The sequence below is a fragment of the Saccoglossus kowalevskii genome, chromosome 17 (genome assembly GCF_978046115.1).
Source record: "Saccoglossus kowalevskii chromosome 17, keSacKowa6.1, whole genome shotgun sequence".
NCBI classification, from domain to species: Eukaryota; Metazoa; Hemichordata; class Enteropneusta; family Harrimaniidae; genus Saccoglossus; species Saccoglossus kowalevskii.
The window spans coordinates 383,290-406,407 of record NC_140657.1 but is presented as its reverse complement, the minus strand read 5'-3'; the positions used below and the strand labels follow the sequence as shown (position 1 = coordinate 406,407).

Here is a 23,118-nt window from a genome sequence, read left to right as displayed (position 1 = left end):
CTGACCAGTTGGCACTTTTACTACTAGTGCTAGTACTGAGACAGTTTTAACAGATTTCACGATGATAACAAATTAAATTTATTTTACCTACTTACATTTTTTCTCAAAAACAAGGTCAGCAACTCCATTTTTTATATTGCCAAGAGGTTATAAAATAATAATCGCCCAGTGTATCGAACATGACAAAATTCTCACATCAATCCAGTACAACTTAGTTACAGAGAACACGGAGCTCCATGCTGTGAGTAGTGTACCTAACCTACCCATTTCAGATGTAGTTTTGAGGGTGTTTAGAAAAAAGTCACAGAAAGTAAGGTGTACTGCAACAACACACAAATGGTCGCTTACAGTCAATATTGTGTCAAAAACGTTCAATACTTGGAAACAACATGTCCTATAAGTATAAATATTAGATCGTTGATCCATGCCAAGTGTACATACCCGCCGACATGACTGGCTTCTTTTCCCTTTTCCATTGTTATATTCTCCATCACTCGCCACAGTAAAAGAAATAAAGCCCTGTTTCTGATAAGGAGAGTTATACATGATTACAGTCTTCGACAGAAACCAGTTCATAAACAGAGTTCACTATCACGATATACATTTTCATATCTTATACCACTCATGTACTTCCGCCATGACACCTGTACACCTAACAACATACAAACCGGAAGTTGTATTGTTACGCCGACCAAACAACCATAGTCCACAAACTACAAGATGACACTGTTTTTTCATACACACATTTTATATAAAAATAATTTTAGACCGCTTTATTTCCTCAATTTTCTCACGATGCATATGCGAAAACAATGTATTGTTGAGTCTTTACTTCGCGGAAGAATACATCATTAGACACTCTAAGTCAGCAAAATAAATTAACTTGTTACACTATTCACAGTAAGTTAGGTAGTTAAAAAGTCATCGCTTGAAGAATAACAGGCCTCATATTCAGCTTCAGATTCAGAACCCAGCATCTTATTGTCGTATTATTAATTCTCAGCATCATATTTTGTTTACCACTTGTGAGTTTCACGGTTACCACAGCTTATAAATAATAAATTAAATCAAATGAAATAATTTATTAAATAATAACAGAGGTATATTACTTAAGTAATGCACCTCTGATATAATTAATTAAAATAAATACTTGTTATATACATATCTGAAAAAAATGCAGAAAAGGAAAATAGACAAGCTTAAATTAAGATGTTATATTAATCAGCCTGGGCTATGTGCCTTTTTACGGAATATTGAATGACATGGAGGCTGTGCCCTGGACTTGGATCTGAATTTGAGGCTGAATGTTGAATCTAAGATTCAATCTGAATCTGGGGCCACCTTCAAGCTCGTGGAGTAAAATTCATTATCATATACAGTAACGAGATGCTGTAACCCCAGCTTTATTCAGGACGAAGTAATTCCTTTCTGTTTGTGTTGTGTTTTGTGGGTAAAACAAAATAGTGCAACATTTCTTGTTTTGAGAAGAAAACAAACCAGGAAGAAACTTTCGCGACTATAAATTCCATCCATAGTAATGTGCAACTAGAATAGATTGGTTGAGCAAGTCGGACATGTCTGAGAAGTCACAGGGTTGGGTGAGTCGGTTTATATTTGAATAATCTATTTTTTAATCAATTTTTGGAATAGTCGTCGTTTCACCGCTTCAGCGTTGGGCGAACAATAAAATAACAACCGTACGAACTAATCATGCAACCACCTTGAACGCATGTCAGCAGTCACAGTAATTTATAGCACGGAGGACAGTCCTGTGAGGGGTTGGCCTTCTTCCGCTGATCATTCGGTTCCAATGGTCAATTGCTTTGATATTTTCATGAATATTTTTGTCATTTTTGGTAAAAACTGATATTTTCGACTTCTTGTTAAAAAAAGTCTGATTGCTTTAATACTATACATATTGTTCATTTTCTGATGATATCTTCAGTTCTTTAATTGAAATGTGCATTGATGACAGCGGAGCTATCTTCATAATGATTGTAAATGACCAACATGTACCATCTGTTGTCAAGTTATGTAAAGTAGTTTCATATACTGTAGAATACTTTATTTTCACTTGGAATTCACTTTCGCTATTTTCGCTGAAGGGGTGATTCCGTGAAAATAAAATCCAGCGAATATACTTTTTTTCCTATATTTCACATTAAAATAAATTCCATACAAATTGCCCAAAAAGCCTTTTCAGCAAAAATTAATTCCAGCGAAAATAAAGTATTCCACAGTATTAATAATGCTTTGTATTCTGCAGCAGATGATTCAAATGTCTTTATTTATATACCAGGGAGTTTTTACAAACCAGTACATGAATAAATGAACAAATTGTAAATGTATATAAAATTACAATGTAAATCATTGTCTTAGATGATGATTACAACATCAATGTTTGACAATACTAACAGTTTTTTAGAATTGTACCTAAATATGGAAATCTGTTTCAAGTTGACTTGGAGCCATTCAGAGAATTCATGGATTGACAAAAGCATGTCAAAGATATTGCTTTAAAACAGCATATAGATGCATAGAAAGATAAAATGATTTGTAGTATTCAGGCGCATGAAAGCCCAAACGATCAGCAACATTCAGATGAGATTTGAACATTGTCACCCCAGGTGTGGTAGATTTCAACATGGAATTATATAAATACAAATTTAACTAACTGGAATAAAGAGTTTATGATTTCTGTTTAATATATTAAACACTAGTCCATAAATAATATTCTATTTTTTCAATTGTTATGCTCTATAGATATAATGCAACAACACAAAGGTATTTAAAAAAGATGGAATAAATAAATTATACTTTTATTATTTATTGCTTTTTTGTTATGCATTTACTGTTAATAGGTAATCATATTGTTAGCAATATAAGCATGCAGAATAATAAATGAGACCAGCTGTTACATTATACCAACCGTAATTCAGCCTTACAATGTTCAGTGTAATGATATCAGAGTTAGGTGTGAAATTGTGCTTTTTCACTTGTATACCAGCTAATGTCTATCTACAGTACTCATTTCGCCCAACCTCTCGCCCGCTTCCGGATTTAGACCGCTTTTTTTTCGCACGCTTTGTTCAATTCGACCGTGCAATTTCCGCTTTATTTTTGATCGCGCAATCGCTCGCTCGCCTGCCAGCGCAACTGCCCGCATTTACAGTTCATTACCTACTGTTTCATGTACAAGTGTATCATTTTTGTTTTTATGATGTTAAAATAAGGATAAATACAATCAGAAATTTATAAATGACCGTTGAATAAATGCGGTGGATCACACAGCCATATAAAACTGGTAATAATACATATGCGTAGTAATAATGTCCACCATAAACAAGATCGAACCAAACATGTGAAATCAAATATGACACAGACACAACTAATATGAAATAAAACCATTCTATTTTTGGTGGAGAGCGAAAAATGTCTACTGTAGAGTACGGTATTCGTTGAGTAACCGTGTGTCGGGTGACGGTTGTCATGCACGCATGGTTTGGGTTTAACACGGGTCAAGTTGCACCTATAACAATTGAAGAATATCTGCAGGAATAGTAAGACTGTGAAAAAAACGACCAATCGATTGTTATAGAATGACCATAGTGTACAATTTGTCAAACAAATACAATACTTGCAAATGTAATGTCAGCCAGTGCCTGTCTTACTTGTCCGAAGTTGTCGAAGCCGACATCAATGGAGATCGCGTTTTTTACCTTACCCGTACCATCAAAGATGGAAGGGAAAGGTATATTAAGGGAAAGATTTTGTCCGGCGTTGTTGTTGTCGTCGTCGTCGTCGTCGTCATTAATAATTGTTATTGTGTGCATAATAACTTTACTAATTCTATTCCAAACTTCATCAAACTTGGTCACTTATTCATCAGTATAATGTCTTCCCTGAGTATGAACAACAGATGTCCTGTATGAAAATATCATGCAAAAATTGAGAAAATCTGATAAAATATTTTGACTGTTTCTACTTGACTGATCACTAGTGATACACATCAAAGGTCACTGATCTCAGTTGAAATATGCATTGTTGTATGTGTTCAATGAAGCAAATGATTTATCTTGTAATAATATCCTTGGTAATGTATACCAGAATCCCATACTGGGTTTCAAAACCAACTCATGGAGAGATTGCACAGTCTGATACACATTTGCAAACCTACCAATAAAATCTTTACAGAAAACAAGTAACCTGTAGAATGCTGTGTGGGTAAAATTTTTATATTGATTTTTGTTGCATTTGCAGCAAATAGTTACCAAACAATGAGAAATCTATAGGATTGGATATACCTCTCAGCTGGCTCCACATGCATAGTTCAAGACTACCTAACCGGTGCTTACACCAAGATTTAGTTACAGCACCTAGACGGTCTGTGGTTACAGCTTCATGTTCCAAGTAATCGCATTGACATTACAATAGAAAATCATGAAAGACTGGCACTCCCATGCAATTAACAGCGAGTGAAATTCCTGGGATTGAAACGTATATTTTGAAGTCACTGATGTGGGCAATGAATAACTTCAAGTTGACATAAAGGTAGTTTATTCAATCAGTGCTCAACTAGAGGCTGAAATTATAACTAATTTGTTCATTTCAATTTCTCCTGAAGTCAAATAGAATACACTGGTGAAACACGGTAGTAACCGTGGGTGAAAGGATGTTTTGGGGTGTAGTTTACATTGTGTATGGAGTGGTAGGGTCGGGTGTAATTTGTTCATTTCCAACTCTTATGAAGTCACGTAGAATTTCACTTAATTTATTTTTGCTGACATGTTTTCAAGCATTACATGTGAATCCAATTTTCACTGTGCTGTGTCTCAATAGAGTATGAGGGCAATTGCATTTTTACTGGAATTTATTTCAGGGGAAAAATGTTTTCAGTGATAATGAAGTATTATGACAGAACCCCATACCCTCCCCGTGGCTTTCATTGCGTATGGAAGTTATTTTCACGAATAATGAGGTGTATCCTGCTGCCGTACTTTCACGAGCGAAGCCACGGGGAGGGTGTGGGGTTCTGTTATTATTATTAATATGCTCCAAGACAGTGCTGCGATCTAGCAACGCGTGTCAGTGTAGAACGCGTGTCACTGTACGTGTGAAAAAAAAATAATCAGACGTCTAATTTGAGTCATTGTCCGAATAAATATCTCGTGGATGTTTAAGCATGGTGGTCGTCGCGCAGCGCGTGTTCGAATTTCATGTAAATAAACAATGTATTTTACACGCGTTGTATACGTCGCTGTGAGTCCCATATCGAACAAGACGCGGCACGACGACTGTCGCCCTTTAGTTGGGACCACGACAGAACCAGAACTTAAACTGGGCGAAAACGATACACGGTTTATGTTGAAGTTAAAAGTTTCTCCACATATCTGTGCATTGGCAAACATGCCGTGCAACTGTGGTACTCCACTGACGGAATGACTTTCGTTGACATCGGCCGTGGCTGACTTGTGAGCTGCACACTACAACTTCGTTTGTGATGTTGCTTGCTGGTCGTGAATAGACTGAGTCTTGGTTACCGGTTAAATGTTGCTAATTTGGTATTGGTAATCTTTATTTGTAACTGAGTAACGCCACAACGTCGCCAGCAGAAACATCCTGGTATCTCTATGTTGATGGTTGCGTCTCCATAGTGATCGCTGATTTTACTGCGGGTCAAGGCTGCGGGTTAATCTTCCGAGAGCCCTTCAAGATTTATAAAACTCAGTTTCCAGGTGGTCAACATACATTAAGTTCTCCCAATCCTAGTATTCTATGTGATGCACATCTAACATGCCAAAAATGATGGTGAACGATTTGAACCTGACAAAAATAGCAGACAGAAATGTGTTTACAAAATAAAAATAGTGATTACTTGAAATAGATACCAGGAAGGGGAGGGGGTAAAAGAAAAGTTATATAACATTTTATTATTCAATAATTTATTAAAATACATAAGTTTGTCCAATTCCCTGTGAAACAACACCTCAGACATAGCTCACTGTACTCGGCTTGAGTGTGGGCACAAAGTTACTATTTGAATTTTTGATATTTTTGATAAACGTAACACCTGATCTCCTCTAAAATTTTTGTTTCGCAATTTAAGGTAAGAAATCAACATTTGAAACCGACAGGGTGTCGATTTACTAGGTGCCGTGTTTCACAACTTGTTTATTTATATACGTATAGCGGATGATTTTTGTTGTTGAAAATTAGTATTTATTGATTTTCAGCCCCCAATTTGTCAAACAAATACAATTCTTGCAAATGTAATGTCGGCCAGCGCCCGTCTTACTTGTCCGAAGTTGTCGAAGCCGACATCAATGGAGATCGCGTTTTTTAACTAGACGGCTGGCAAGCAGACTAACACGTTATATAAACTTGTTGAATTACAATTATGGTTTTTATTTTTGCGCCCAATGTCTCGTTATAAAATAAAGGATTCAAATTTTGCAGGGTATTCCGTTTTTTGCGAACGCTGGGCGAAATATTTTTATGAGCTGTATGTAGTTCACTTACAGCCAAAACAAAGTCAGCTTGGACATTAAGTTGTGAGACGCGACAAAACAAACGCTGCCAGTGATAGATTACGTGAATAAAAGAACAAAATAAACGCAATCAAAGGCGCCGACCACACGCTTTGGAAATAAATAGAACGCGTTGCTAAGAGGAATCGCACCTGCATCTCGACGACGTCTCCGGTCATGAGCTGGGTTTGCCGCGTCTTAGAAAAATTGAAAGTTAAAAATCCCACGCGAAAGCGTTTTTTTTTTTCTGTTACAAACACTATGGTATCTGAATCCCGATTAATTCATAAATATGAATCGGTAAGGGTCAATTTCCTGCAATCCTTCAAGATTAAATTTGCCTCCGAAAATCTTTCTAACGATGACCCACAGGGAGCCCAGGAACTATAATCAACTGTAATACGCAGTCTTTATGGGGGGGGGGGGGGGGGGTATCGGCTGGTATCTAGTGTAAGAAATAGACAAGGGATGAAGGCTCCAGCCAGCTCACATTTTTTAAACTCGAAAAAACAGACGGAAAAAATAAAAAATAAAATCTAAAAAAAATACCAGGTTGAAGAATATTAGTTGCTTCTTCAAATTTCGCCAAAGCCTTACCTACATTTTACCGATATCTGCAGAATAAATCAAGAAAACTACACAAGCGAGCGGAAAAAAAGCGGTCGGTTTCCGGTCGGAAAGCAGCGAGCGGTCGGAAATTAAGCGATAAGCGATAAAAGCGGGAGGTTGGGCGGAATGAGTACTGTATTACCAATGGGAGCTAAATTAAATATTTCAGATAAACACCTCGTCCGTCCGCACGGTGTTGTTCCGTTCGGACATTCCTCCCTCTACAACACCGTGTGGTAATTCTATTCATAGCCGTGTACATGTATGTCACATGGTTGCGCGATAGAAAGTTTACCGACAAATAGAAATCTTTGTTACAATTACTTCCAGAAAGCGCTTGAGGCTTTGCATTTCTTATGTCTTCGGCTTCATTTCTGTCGATATATGTTGCAGTGACATCATGACCTTTGAGGTATAACACCTACACGTCTATAATACTCAACAGTGGTGACACCACTATTACCACGCTCTATGGTCGCAAGGCCAGTAAAGCATAATAACATAAGGATTTACTATTTTCAGTGCGACTAAAAACACATCAGACTCAGCACTAAGTCACAGTCTTATTTATATGCGTATAGCGAAAGATTTTTTTTTTTTAATTAGTATTTATTAATTTTCAGCCCCCAAGTGACTGTGCACTAAGTATAGTTTGAATAGCTTTGGTCTGAATATCAGCGAGTATTATGATGTATGGATATCGTCGCTGTATCGCCTCGACACCCAAGCCAACACAGCTTCCACTGTGCGCAGCGACATTTATTCTCGGGGCAGGGATTTTCATCGTCTGCGTCTGGCAACCATCATGGTGAAAACAAAGTGTAAAAACTCTCAGAAAATTGATTGATTGTTGATTGTGATTGTTGACCCCCCCCCCCCCCAAACAACAGTGTAACGAGATTACCCCTACATATGCAACATATTTAAATTTGGTTGTTTAGGATTTCTTCAAAGTTAAGTTTGTGCTGTTTTCTCGATTTTAGCTATATTCACCGGCTTCTCAGTTGGTGTTTCACAGCAGCTCGCGCAGAGCCCATAGAAATACACGATAGAGTGGTGCGCGTCTTAAATAGCAACGTGGAGCGTCTTGTAACTTTGAGAAGATTTTGATAGCTTGGCCAAGCGTGTTGAAGAAAGAAGCAGTATGATTCGCTGTTGGTAAACTGATTCAAAACTGTGAGGGCATTGTCACATACACATAGTCCTAATGAAATACTTCAAGGTGATAGTGAAGTGCTTCGCCGGAACATTCATCTTGAAAATTCAAGATGGATAAACACCGATGAATATAGCCATTTATAACTATCAGCTAGATCTAACATTAGTTTGATATATATCCATTTATAACTACCAGCTAGATCGAAGTGTGTAGTCATGTTACTGAAATGACCATAAAAAACAGCAATGGATAGTACTGGTATGTTTTAGTCATTACCATGAAAATAATATTTTTTATGAATTTGGTAAAAAAAAAGACCACCACAATGACTATTATGTTTTTTACAAAAAACATCGCAGGTCTGACCCTATAGACAACTGGTTTCCTAACTATACACTGGATTTAGATCTAGCTAGTAGTTATAAATGGCATTATATCTCACTTAATTTAGGTCTAGCTGATAGTTATAAATGGCATTATATCTCACTTAATTTAGGTCTAGCTGATAGTTAAAATTGGCATTATATCTCACTTAATTTAGGTCTAGCTGATAGTTATAAATGGCATTATATCTCACTTAATTTAGGTCTAGCTGATAGTTATAAATGGCATTATATCTCACTTAATTTAGGTCTAGCTGATAGTTATAAATGGCATTATATCTCACTTAATTTAGGTCTAGCTGATAGTTATAAATGGCATTATATCTCACTTAATTTAGGTCTAGCTGATAGTTATAAATGGTATATATCTCACTTAATTTATGTCTAGCTGATAGTTATAAATGGCATTATATCTCACTTAATTTAGGTCTAGCTGATAGTTATAAATGGCATTACATCTCACTTAATTTAGGTCTAGCTGATAGTTATAAATGGCATTATATCTCACTTAATTTAGGTCTAGCTGATAGTTATAAATGGCATTATATCTCACTTATTTTAGGTCTAGCTGATAGTTATAAATGGCATTATATCTCACTTAATTTAGGTCTAGCTAATAGTTATAAATGGCATTATATCTCACTTAATTTAGGTCCAGCTGATAGTTATAAATGGCATTATATCTCATTTAATTTAGGTCTAGCTGATAGTTATAAATGGCATTATATCTCACTTAATTTAGGTCCAGCTGATAGTTATAAATGGCATTATATCTCACTTAATTTAGGTCTAACTGATAGTTATAAATGGCATTATATCTCACTTAATTTAGGTCTAGCTGATAGTTATAAATGGCATTATATCTCACTTAATTTAGGTCTAACTGATAGTTATAAATGGCATTATATCTCACTTAATTTAGGTCTAGCTGATAGTTATAAATGGCATTATATCTCACTTAATTTAGGTCTAGCTGATAGTTAAAATTGGCATTATATCTCACTTAATTTAGGTCTAGCTGATAGTTATAAATGGCATTATATCTCACTTAATTTAGGTCTAGCTGATAGTTATAAATGGCATTATATCTCACTTAATTTAGGTCTAGCTGATAGTTATACATGGCATTATATCTCACTTAATTTAGGTCTAGCTGATAGTTATAAATGGCATTATATCTCACTTAATTTAGGTCTAGCTGATAGTTATAAATGGCATTATATCTCACTTAATTTAGGTCTAGCTGATAGTTATAAATGGCATTACATCTCACTTAATTTAGGTCTAGCTGATAGTTATAAATGGCATTATATCTCACTTAATTTAGGTCTAGCTGATAGTTATAAATGGCATTATATCTCACTTATTTTAGGTCTAGCTGATAGTTATAAATGGCATTATATCTCACTTAATTTAGGTCTAGCTGATAGTTATAAATGGCATTATATCTCACTTAATTTAGGTCTAGCTGATAGTTATAAATGGCATTATATCTCACTTAATTTAGGTCTAGCGGATAGTCATAAATGGCATTATCTCACTTAATTTAGGTCTAGCTGATAGTTATAAATGGCATTATATCTCACTTAATTTAGGTCTAGCTGATATTTATAAATGGCATTATATCTCACTTAATTTAGGTCTAACTGATAGTTATAAATGGCATTATATCTCTCTTAATTTAGGTCTAGCTGATAGTTATAAATGGCATTATATCTCACTTAATTTAGGTCTAGCTGATAGTTATAAATGGCATTATATCTCACTTAATTTAGGTCTAGCTGATAGTTATAAATGGTTATATATCTCACTTAATTTAGGTCTAGCTGATAGTTATAAATGGCATTATATCTCACTTAATTTAGGTCTAGCTGATAGTTATAAATGGTATTATATCTCACTTAATTTAGGTCTAGCTGATAGTTATAAATGGCATTATATCTCACTTAATTTAGGTCTAGCTGATAGTTATAAATGGCATTATATCTCACTTAATTTAGGTCTAGCTAATAGTTATAAATGGCATTATATCTCACTTAATTTAGGTCCAGCTGATAGTTATAAATGGCATTATATCTCATTTAATTTAGGTCTAGCTGATAGTTATAAATGGCATTATATCTCACTTAATTTAGGTCCAGCTGATAGTTATAAATGGCATTATATCTCACTTAATTTAGGTCTAACTGATAGTTATAAATGGCATTATATCTCACTTAATTTAGGTCTAGCTGATAGTTATAAATGGCATTATATCTCACTTAATTTAGGTCTAACTGATAGTTATAAATGGCATTATATCTCACTTAATTTAGGTCTAGCTGATAGTTATAAATGGCATTATATCTCACTTAATTTAGGTCTAGCTGATAGTTAAAATTGGCATTATATCTCACTTAATTTAGGTCTAGCTGATAGTTATAAATGGCATTATATCTCACTTAATTTAGGTCTAGCTGATAGTTATAAATGGCATTATATCTCACTTAATTTAGGTCTAGCTGATAGTTATAAATGGTTATATATCTCACTTAATTTAGGTCTAGCTGATAGTTATAAATGGCATTATATCTCACTTAATTTAGGTCTAGCTGATAGTTATAAATGGTATTATATCTCACTTAATTTAGGTCTAGCTGATAGTTATAAATGGCATTATATCTCACTTAATTTAGGTCTAACTGATAGTTATAAATGGCATTATATCTCACTTAATTTAGGTCTAGCTGATAGTTATAAATGGCATTATATCTCACTTAATTTAGGTCTAGCTGATAGTTATAAATGGCATTATATCTCACTTAATTTAGGTCTAGCTGATAGTTATAAATGGCATTATATCTCACTTAATTTAGGTCTAGCTGATAGTTATAAATGGCATTATATCTCACTTAATTTAGGTCTAGCTGATAGTTATAAATGGCATTATATCTCACTTAATTTAGGTCTAGCTGATAGTTATAAATGGTATTATATCTCACTTAATTTAGGTCTAGCTGATAGTTATAAATGGCATTATATCTCACTTAATTTAGGTCTAGCTGATAGTTATAAATGGCATTATATCTCACTTAATTTAGGTCTAGCTGATAGTTATAAATGGCATTATATCTCACTTAATTTAGGTCTAGCTGATAGTTATAAATGGCATTATATCTCACTTAATTTAGGTCTAGCTGATAGTTATAAATGGCATTATCTCACTTAATTTAGGTCTAGCTGATAGTTAAAATTGGTATTATATCTCACTTAATTTAGGTCTAGCTGATAGTTATAAATGGCATTATATCTCACTTAATTTAGGTCTAGCTGATAGTTATAAATGGCATTATATCTCACTTAATTTAGGTCTAGCTGATAGTTATAAATGGCATTATATCTCACTTAATTTAGGTCTAGCTGATAGTTATAAATGGCATTATATCTCACTTAATTTAGGTCTAGCTGATAGTTATAAATGGCATTATCTCACTTAATTTAGGTCTAGCTGATAGTTAAAATTGGCATTATATCTCACTTAATTTAGGTCTAGCTGATAGTTATAAATGGCATTATATCTCACTTAATTTAGGTCTAGCTGATAGTTATAAATGGCATTATATCTCACTTAATTTAGGTCTAGCTGATAGTTATAAATGGCATTATATCTCACTTAATTTAGGTCTAGCTGATAGTTATAAATGGCATTATATCTCACTTAATTTAGGTCTAGCTGATAGTTATAAATGGCATTATATCTCACTTAATTTAGGTCTAGCTGATAGTTATAAATGGCATTATATCTCACTTAATTTAGGTCTAGCTGATAGTTATAAATGGTATTATATCTCACTTAATTTAGGTCTAGCTGATAGTTATAAATGGCATTATATCTCACTTAATTTAGGTCTAGCTGATAGTTATAAATGGCATTATATCTCACTTAATTTAGGTCTAGCTGATAGTTATAAATGGCATTATATCTCACTTAATTTAGGTCTAGCTGATAGTTATAAATGGCATTATATCTCACTTAATTTAGGTCTAGCTGATAGTTAAAATTGGCATTATATCTCACTTAATTTAGGTCTAGCTGATAGTTATAAATGGTATTATATCTCACTTAATTTAGGTCTAGCTGATAGTTATAAATGGCATTATATCTCACTTAATTTAGGTCTAGCTGATAGTTATAAATGGCATTATATCTCACTTAATTTAGGTCTAGCTGATAGTTATAAATGGCATTATATCTCACTTAATTTAGGTCTAGCTGATAGTTAAAATTGGCTATACAACAGATGCATCTAGCTGGCTAGAAATGTTTCATAAACTAAAAATGTTTTATAAATGAAATGGATATAGACATTTCTAACCTAGCTGGCTAGAAGGCCAGCTAATAGTTTATAAAGTAGCTAAAACACAATTCCGCACCTTAATGTGATATCAGTACATCATAATCCTGAAAACTGCAGTGTTAACGCTAATATTTTTTAGCTCTGCTGTCAACAAAGTTGACACAGCGGAGCTGTTCATATCACTGAATGTCCGTCGTCGTCAACTTTACAATTTCAACTTCTTCTTCGAAACCGCAAGTCAGAATGTTTTGAAATTTGATATACAAGTACCTTCGATGGTTCTTTCTCAGATTTGTTCATTTCATGTCAAAATCTCAAATTCTCTATTTTTAGTGAATATTTTTGTCATGTTTGGTAAAAAGTGATATTTTCGACTCCTTGTTAAAAACCGCAAGTCTAATCGCTTTGATATTATAAATATATATATATAGATACTACAGGTAGACCTCTCTCAGATTTGTTCATTTGATGATGATATCTTCAATTCTCTAATTTTGATGATTATTTTTGTCATTTTTGGTAAAAAGTGATATTTTTGACTTCTTGTTTTAAAAGTCTGATTGCTTTGATATTACATATATAGGTACTACATGTGGACCTGTCTCAGATACATACTATACATATTGTTCATTTTCTAATGATATTTTCATTAATTACCTAATTTGCATGATAATTAGCTGATTTTTAGCTGTTCCAAGACTGTTCCACTGATATCTGAAGAACCACTCATTGGATTTTGATGAAACTTGGCACATGGATGCTCTGAACTAGTGCGCAGATTTGATTAGTTTTGGGTAAAATTCTATTAAAATTAATTACCTAATTTGCATGATAATTAGCTGATTTCAAGCTGTTCCATGACTGTTCCATTGATATTTGAAGAACTACTCATTGGATTTTGATGAAACTTGGCACATGGATGCTCTGAATCAATATTCAGATTTGATTAGTTTTGGGTAAAAATCTATGAATATTAATTACCTACTTTGCATGATAATTAACTGATTTCAAGTTGTTCCATGACTGTTCCGCTGATATTTGAAGAACCACTCATTGGATTTCAATGAAACTTGGCACATAGATGCTCTGAACTAATGCGCAGATTTGATTAGTTTTAGGTAAAAATCTGTTAATATTATTAAACCTAATTTACATAATGATTAATCAATTTTCGGCTTTTCCACTGATATCTCAAGTACTAATCATCACATGTCAATGAGACTTGCGACATAGATATTCTAGGACTATGCAGAGACCTGATTAATTTTGGGATAAATAATTGTGCCTATTAATTACCTAATTTGCATAATTAATTAATTTTTTGCTGTTCTATGGCTGTTGCACTGATGTCTAAAAACCACTCATTGGATTTCAATGAAACTTTTATAGAGTACCCATCACATTTCAATGAAATTAGGACTATACATCATATTAGTTTTTGGTAAATATTTATGCTTCTTAATCACCTAATTAACATAATTAATTAATACTGATATCTCAAGTATTGATCATCACATTTGAATAAAACTTGGTACATAAATGCTCTAGGACAATAGAAAGCCTGATTAATTTTGGGTTAAAATCTGTTCATATTAATTCTCTAATTAGCATAATAATTAATATTTTTTTGGTTCTAATCACATTTCAATGAAACTTGGTACATTGTGCAGACCTTACACTTAAATCTGTTCATATTAGTTACCTTATTTGCATAATTAATTAGTTTTCTGCGTTTCCATCAACATCTCAAGTTCAAGTAATTTTGAATTAATTTTTAATGTGTCTCCAATACTCTCTCAGCACACGGGAGTTCTTTCTAAGCTTTCTTTGATTACCATTTTGTTTTAACAAACACGGTTTCGTAGCCATATTTCTTCACTTGCCTTGACTACTCACATTTATTTCAGTGAATGCTGTTTCATAGCTATATCTCTAACCTGTTCAATTTTTAGCTCCGCTGTCGACTTTGTCGAGCGGAGCTTATCATATGAGTGATTGTCCGTCGTCGTCGTCGTTCGTGTCAATGTTTTACTTTTTCGACTTCTTCTTGAAAACTACAAGTCTAAATGCTTTGATACTTGGTATATATGTACCTTGGGTAGACCTCTCTTAGGTTTGTTCATTTCATGTTGATATCTTTAATTCTCTAATTTTGGTGAATATTTTTGTCATTTTTGGTAAAAACTGATATTTTCGACTTCTTGTTAAAAACCGCAAGTGCAATTGCTTTGATATTACATCTATAGGTACTACATGTGGACCTCTCTCAGATTTGTTCATTTCGTGATGATATCTTCAATTCTCTAATTTTGGTGAATATTTTTGTCATTTTTGGTAAAAACTGATATTTTCGACTTCTTGTTAAAAACCGCAAGTGCAATTGCTTTGATATTACATATATAGGTACTACATGTGTACCTCTCTCAGATTTGTTCATTTTGTAATGATATCTTTAATTCTCTAATTTTGGTGAATATTTTTGTCATTTTTGGTAAAAACTGATATTTTCGACTTCTTGTTAAAAACCGCAAGTGCAAATGCTTTGATATTACATATATAGGTACTACATGTGGACCTCTCTCAGATTTGTTCATTTTGTGATATCTTCAATTCTCTAATTTTGGTGAATATTTTTGTCATTTTTGGTAAAAAGTGATATTTTCGACTTCTTGTTAAAAACTGTAAGTCCAATTGCTTTGATATTACATATATAGGTACTACATGTGGACCTCTCTCAGATTTGTTCGTTTTGTGATGATATCTTCAATTCTCTAATTTTGGTGAATATTTTTGTCATTTTTGGTAAAAAGTGATATTTTCGACTTCTTGTTAAAAACTGTAAGTCTGATTGCTTTGATACTATTCATATTGTTCATTTTCTAATGATATCTTCAGTTCTTTAATTGAAATGTGCATTGCTAACAGCGGAGCTATCTCAGCCGATAGGCTGCTTGTTATATCATGTCATACTTAAAGGAGAACCGATGCTATAAATAGGGGCAAGATGGCCACCACAATTAGTATGCTAATCCGAACCAAGCCGCTCACATCTTGGCGGGGACTACGGGAAATGTGCCATTTACGATGTTTGGAGATCAAGCTGTGATTCCAAATACATTTTTACGTGGGCATGAATATGTATGCTAGGGGTTGGGCTTTTGATATATAAATGTTGTGGTTTTTGGTCGAAACGTGCCGACAAGTAAAAATCATCAGTTTAAAATGGCGGCTAATGTATGCAAAATGCCTGTCAATCATAGTTTGAGTAAATGAAAATATAAATCCCCTAGATATTTATTCAATCTACAACAGCATTATCGTTACGTAGTTTGTCTAACCATCGGTAACATTGGGGCATCATGATGTAAGACAGTACTGAGCAGTAGTACAATCAAGCGGCCTGTAAAAAAAGTTAGCAATGGTTTTTTAATTTATGTGTACAATCAATAAAAGCGTTCTATCAAAACAAGTTTGCAAACAATTCAACAAGATGTTTTTTTTTGTTTTGACTAGCATAACCAGTAGTCATGTTCCATGATGCCATATATTCTTAATAACAACTTTGATTTTGTAATAATTACAATGCTGTAGATGGGATATTAAAATTTAGTCTATGGTAAAATTGTTTTGACAGAACGCTCTTATTTTTCTCGCCGCTCAATTAATTTTGACTGTAAAGTAAACCTCACGTTCACCTGCTAGACCATAAGAACTCAAATTATACACGAGATACAATCCAATACCAACCTTGCACATACAATCAAAGTCCTTGACAGAAGGTATTTTCCCACTTGTTATATTAGCAGTTCGGAGGAGTAGTGTGTATACGGAATGTGCATAGGAAAGTTTGTTGTCAGTTTTACTGTATACGAGATCAGTACTGTCAATAGACCGACACAACGGACACAGAAAAGTCTGCAAATTGTCTTCGCGACCATTTTGTGTTCAGTATCCGGTGGACTGCTGCATTTACTAGTGGACGTCATTTTTTGCCCGACAATGTATATATTACGAAACGCGTTTCAGATCATGGCATATGGAGCTAGCTCTTTGTTTGACACAAATGACCAAACTGACTAACGTTTATTTAGTTTGAAATTCAGTTGTTATGTTATATTTAAACATGAAAATTGTAATCCATTCAAAGGATGTTTATATCAGTTGTTTTGTGGGATTAGAGGGACAGGGGAAAAGATGAGCATTCATTTACTTAGTGGACAGAGGTGGAGTAATTACCCATGACCACTTGGTACAATCCATGGGATTGAGAGATCCCCCTTTAAGCTAATTTGTTTTACTATTCAACTCGGTAAATGGTGTTCATTTGAAGGCTAACAATGCATCAGAATCAAGCATTTTTGCTAATTGGAATGGCCGTCAGACATTTTGATTAACAAATGCTGTTTTTGAGCTTTATTAGTCAAAGCCTTGACTGATTGGAATGAATCTTAACACCAACATCATGTCGCATACATTGACATGCATTTGTTTCAAGTTCTGATTCAGGTCATTCATTTCAATTTTGCTTTTGTTTTAATGAATGTTGTTCCAGAGTAATATCTCAGACATACATGTACCATGAATATTCATATTAAAAGTTTAAGTGTACATAATATCATACATATGCAAATATATTTATTTGATGATACAATTAAATGTAAATATGGCTGAATAGTGAACATTTTAATGTTAAAAAAATAATCAAATGAAAGTATTTCTGCAATTTCCAATCTGGATCTTTTTTTTTAATCGTTTATTTTCACTAGAAAGTAATGTTGGCATGCAGCTGGTAATTTTAAAATAAAAAACTCATAATTTTGACAAGAGTGTTATTCTTCTGTTTTCAGGGGTATAAAAAATGTTTTTTGCTGGGTATTTGTTTTACGCTATTGACAGTAGCAGCATCTGCATGGTACATGTACTCGTATGATGAAGTGAACATTATGATGTTGAATAGTAATAATAGTGCACTGTCTCCTATTGTGAATGGTACAAAAAGAACAAATACACAAGGATATGTGTCATATTTGCATCCAACATCTAAGGTACGTACTAGTAGTTTCAACCATAACCCACCATTTTAGAGCTACAAATTTGTTGTAATGTTATGGGGCTTTGTTTTGCAGATCAGATTCAAAATGATGGCAGCCATTTTCTTTTAATTAATGCTGTTCTGAGGACATGTTTTTACAGTCAGATGGCCCACAAGTGTAATAAGAATTCATCCCAAATATAAACAAATAGACAAGATTTGAAACATGTTTCCCAGATTCCTAAGAATCAGACTAAATATATTAATTCAGTACTTTCACAGGCAAATGATATTTTGCGTTTTTTCCCTAACATGTTATTCAAATTGGTATGAACAACACGCATGATGTTTTTTTGTTATTTGATTCAAAATTTACAGCATCTTTATGTATGGATTACAGTTTTTACTATATGAAAATGATTTTTCTGAGGTGTAACTTCTTCTGAACCAAACCTGGTATGGTGCTATTTTAAATAACACCATATTTTTAACATTCTGAATACAACATTTAATTATAATCTATCTGCATGTCATATAAAAATTTGTGCTTACAACTGGTTTTTAATCCATATCGAAAACATGCACAGAATGGTCGTTTTGTGCACGTTTGCGACATGGCTTATCAGCCACCTCACGTGCCATATCCATGAAATAAACAACCAATGTCAATAGAGTAGCCTAGGTGTTAAAAATGGATCTAGTACTGGCAAACCAACTTCTACATAGGTATGTCTCTAAACGCATGCTTTTTGGTTGATATAGTCATCTTTAGCTCCGCTGTCGACTTTGTCGAACGGAGCTTATCATATGAGTGATTGTCAATGTTTTACTTTTTTGATTTCTTCTTGAAAACTATAAGCCTGAATGCTTTGATACTTGGTGTATATGTACCTTGGGTAGACCTCTCTCAGATTTGTTCATTTTGTAATGATATTTTCAATTCTCTAATTTTGGTGAATATTTTTGTCATTTTTGGTAAAAAGTGATATTTTAGACTTCTTGTTAAAAACCGCAAGTCCAATTGCTTTGATATTACATATATAGGTACTACATGTGGACCTCTCTCAGATTTGTTCATTTTGTAATAATATTTTCAATTCTCTAATTTTAGTGAATATTTTTTAATTTTTGGTAAAAAGTTATATTTTTGACTTCTTGTTGAAAACCTGTTCTTTCGATACATATTGTTCATTTTCTAATGATATCTTCTGTTCTTTAATTGCAATGTCCATTGCTAACAGCGGAGCTATCTCAGCCGACAGGCTGCTTGTATGGTTTATCCTATCCTCTGTCAGATGTACTTACTTAACCATATTCACTTTTATGGTTTACCCTATCTCCTGTCAGATGTAGTTACTTAACCATATTCACTTTTATGGTTTACCCTATCCCCTGTCGGATGCAGTTACTTAACTATATTCACTTTTATGGTTTACCTTATCCTCTGTCATATGTAGTTACTTAACTATATTCACTTTTATGGTTTACCCTATCCTCTGTCAGATGTAGTTACTTAACCATATTCACTTTTATGGTTTACCCTATCCCCTGTCGGATGCAGTTACTTAACCGTATTCACTTTTATGGTTTACCCTATCCCCTGTCAGATGTAGTTACTTAACCATATTCACTTTTATGGTTTACCCTATCCTCTGTCAGATGTACATGTAGTTACTTAACCATACAAATGTATTCACTTTTATGGTTTACCCTATCCCCTGTCGGATGTAGTTACTTAACCATATTAACTTTTATCGTTTACCCTATCCCCTGTCATATGTAGTTACTTAACCATATTCACTTTTATGGTATACCCTATCCTCTGTCAGATGTAATTACTTAACCATATTCACTTTTATGGTATACCCTATCTCCTGTCAGATGTAATTACTTAACCATATTCACTTTTATGGTTTACCCTATCCCCTGTCGGATGTAGTTACTTAACCATATTCACTTTTATGGTTTACCCTATCTTCTGTCAGATGTAGTTACTTAACCATATTCACTTTTATGGTTTACCCTATCCCCTGTCGGATGCAGTTACTTAACCGTATTCACTTTTATGGTTTACCCTATCCCCTGTCAGATGTAGTTACTTAACCATATTCACTTTTATGGTTTACCCTATCCCCTGTCAGATGTAGTTACTTAACTATATTCACTTTTATGGTTTACCCTATCTCCTGTCAGATGTAGTTACTTAACCATATTCACTTTTATGGTTTACCCTATCCTCTGTCAGATGTAGTTACTTAACCATACAAATGTATTCACTTTTATGGTTTACCCTATCCCCTGTCGGATGTAGTTACTTAACCATATTCACTTTTATCGTTTACCCTATCCCCTGTCATATGTAGTTACTTAACCATATTCACTTTTATGGTATACCCTATCCTCTGTCAGATGTAATTACTTAACCATATTCACTTTTATGGTATACCCTATCTCCTGTCAGATGTAATTACTTAACCATATTCACTTTTATGGTTTACCCTATCCCCTGTCGGATGCAGTTACTTAACCGTATTCACTTTTATGGTTTACCCTATCCCCTGTCAGATGTAGTTACTTAACCATATTCACTTTTATGGTTTACCCTATCCTCTGTCAGATGTACATGTAGTTACTTAACCATACAAATGTATTCACTTTTATGGTTTACCCTATCCCCTGTCGGATGTAGTTACTTAACCATATTCACTTTTATCGTTTACCCTATCCCCTGTCATATGTAGTTACTTAACCATATTCACTTTTATGGTATACCCTATCCTCTGTCAGATGTAATTACTTAACCATATTCACTTTTATGGTTTACCCTATCCCCTGTCGGATGTAGTTACTTAACCATATTCACTTTTATGGTTTACTCTATTCCCTGTCAGATGTAGTTACTTAACCATATTCACTTTTATGGTTTACCCTATCTCCTGTCAGATGTAGTTACTTAACCATATTCACTTTTATCGTTTACTCTATTCCCTGTCAGATGTAGTTACTTAACCATATTCACTTTTATGGTTTACCCTATCTCCTGTCAGATGTAGTTACTTAACCATATTCACTTTTATCGTTTACTCTATTCCCTGTCAGATGTAGTTACTTAACCATATTCACTTTTATGGTTTACCCTATCTCCTGTCAGATGTAGTTACTTAACCATATTCACTTTTATGGTTTACCCTATCCCCTGTCGGATGCAGTTACTTAACCGTATTCACTTTTATGGTTTACCCTATCCCCTGTCAGATGTAGTTACTTAACCATATTCACTTTTATGGTTTACCCTATCCTCTGTCAGATGTACATGTAGTTACTTAACCATACAAATGTATTCACTTTTATGGTTTACCCTATCCCCTGTCGGATGTAGTTACTTAACCATATTCACTTTTATCGTTTACCCTATCCCCTGTCATATGTAGTTACTTAACCATATTCACTTTTATGGTATACCCTATCCTCTGTCAGATGTAATTACTTAACCATATTCACTTTTATGGTTTACCCTATCCCCTGTCGGATGTAGTTACTTAACCATATTCACTTTTATGGTTTACTCTATTCCCTGTCAGATGTAGTTACTTAACCATATTCACTTTTATGGTTTACCCTATCTCCTGTCAGATGTAGTTACTTAACCATATTCACTTTTATCGTTTACTCTATTCCCTGTCAGATGTAGTTACTTAACCATATTCACTTTTATGGTTTACCCTATCTCCTGTCAGATGTAGTTACTTAACCATATTCACTTTTATGGTTTACCCTATCCCCTGTCGGATGCAGTTACTTAACCGTATTCACTTTTATGGTTTACCCTATCCCCTGTCAGATGTAGTTACTTAACCATATTCACTTTTATCGTTTACCCTATCCCCTGTCATATGTAGTTACTTAACCATATTCACTTTTATGGTATACCCTATCCTCTGTCAGATGTAATTACTTAACCATATTCACTTTTATGGTATACCCTATCTCCTGTCAGATGTAATTACTTAACCATATTCACTTTTATGGTTTACCCTATTCCCTGTCAGATGCAGTTACTTAAACATATTCACTTTTATGGTTTACCCTATCTCCCGTCAGATGTAGTTACTTAACCATATTCACTTTTATGGTTTACCCTATCCCCTGTCGGATGTAGTTACTTAATCATATTCACTTTTATCGTTTACCCTATTCCCTGTCAGATGTACTTACTTAACCATATTCACTTTTATGGTTTACCCTATCCTCTGTCAGATGTAGTTACTTAACCATATTCACTTTTATCGTTTACTCTATTCCCTGTCAGATGTAGTTACTTAACTATATTCACTTTTATGGTTTACCCTATCTCCTGTCAGATGTAATTACTTATTATTCACTTTTATGGTTTACCCTATCCTCTGTCAGATGTAGTTACTTAATCATATTCACTTTTATCGTTTACCCTATCTCCTGTCAGATGTACTTACTTAACCATATTCACTTTTATGGTTTACCCTATCCCCTGTCAGATGTAGTTACTTAACTATATTCACTTTTATGGTTTACCCTATCCCCTGTCAGATGTAGTTACTTAACCATATTCACTTTTATCGTTTACCCTATCCCCTGTCATATGTAGTTACTTAACCATATTCACTTTTATGGTATACCCTATCCTTTGTCAGATGTAATTACTTAACCATATTCACTTTTATGGTATACCCTATCTCCTGTCAGATGTAATTACTTAACCATATTCACTTTTATGGTTTACCCTATTCCCTGTCAGATGCAGTTACTTAAACATATTCACTTTTATGGTTTACCCTATCTCCGTCAGATGTAGTTACTTAACCATATTCACTTTTATGGTTTACCCTATCCCCTGTCGGATGTAGTTACTTAATCATATTCACTTTTATCGTTTACCCTATTCCCTGTCAGATGTACTTACTTAACCATATTCACTTTTATGGTTTACCCTATCCTCTGTCAGATGTAGTTACTTAACCATATTCACTTTTATCGTTTACTCTATTCCCTGTCAGATGTAGTTACTTAACTATATTCACTTTTATGGTTTACC

The 23,118-nt window shown here is 33.9% G+C and overlaps 2 protein-coding genes across 5 annotated transcripts in view; one reads left to right on the top strand and one right to left on the bottom strand.

Moving 5' to 3' along the window:
* Nucleotides 1-690, bottom strand: part of LOC100378677 (endoplasmic reticulum mannosyl-oligosaccharide 1,2-alpha-mannosidase-like) — a 37,083-nt gene extending 36,393 nt beyond the window's left edge. The window contains exon 1 of the mRNA XM_085492118.1: nucleotides 442-690. Within this exon, the coding sequence (XP_085348244.1) occupies nucleotides 442-576 (135 nt within the window). The 5' untranslated portion in view covers nucleotides 577-690. The remainder of the gene's footprint in view (nucleotides 1-441) is intronic.
* Nucleotides 691-1,339: 649 nt separating this feature from the next.
* The window catches only part of LOC144347828 (alpha-N-acetylgalactosaminide alpha-2,6-sialyltransferase 5-like), a 63,973-nt gene continuing 42,194 nt past the window's right edge, over nucleotides 1,340-23,118 (top strand). For 3 of the 4 annotated variants that reach the window (XM_085491791.1, XM_085491788.1, XM_085491792.1), the window contains exons 1-2: nucleotides 1,340-1,598; nucleotides 17,863-18,060. In XM_085491791.1, coding sequence (XP_085347917.1) covers nucleotides 1,575-1,598; nucleotides 17,863-18,060 — 222 coding nt within the window. In that variant the 5' untranslated portion in view covers nucleotides 1,340-1,574. Of the gene's footprint in view, nucleotides 1,599-4,369; nucleotides 4,552-17,862; nucleotides 18,061-23,118 lie in introns of those variants that run through there. The other variant, XM_085491789.1, reaches the window with a different exon arrangement.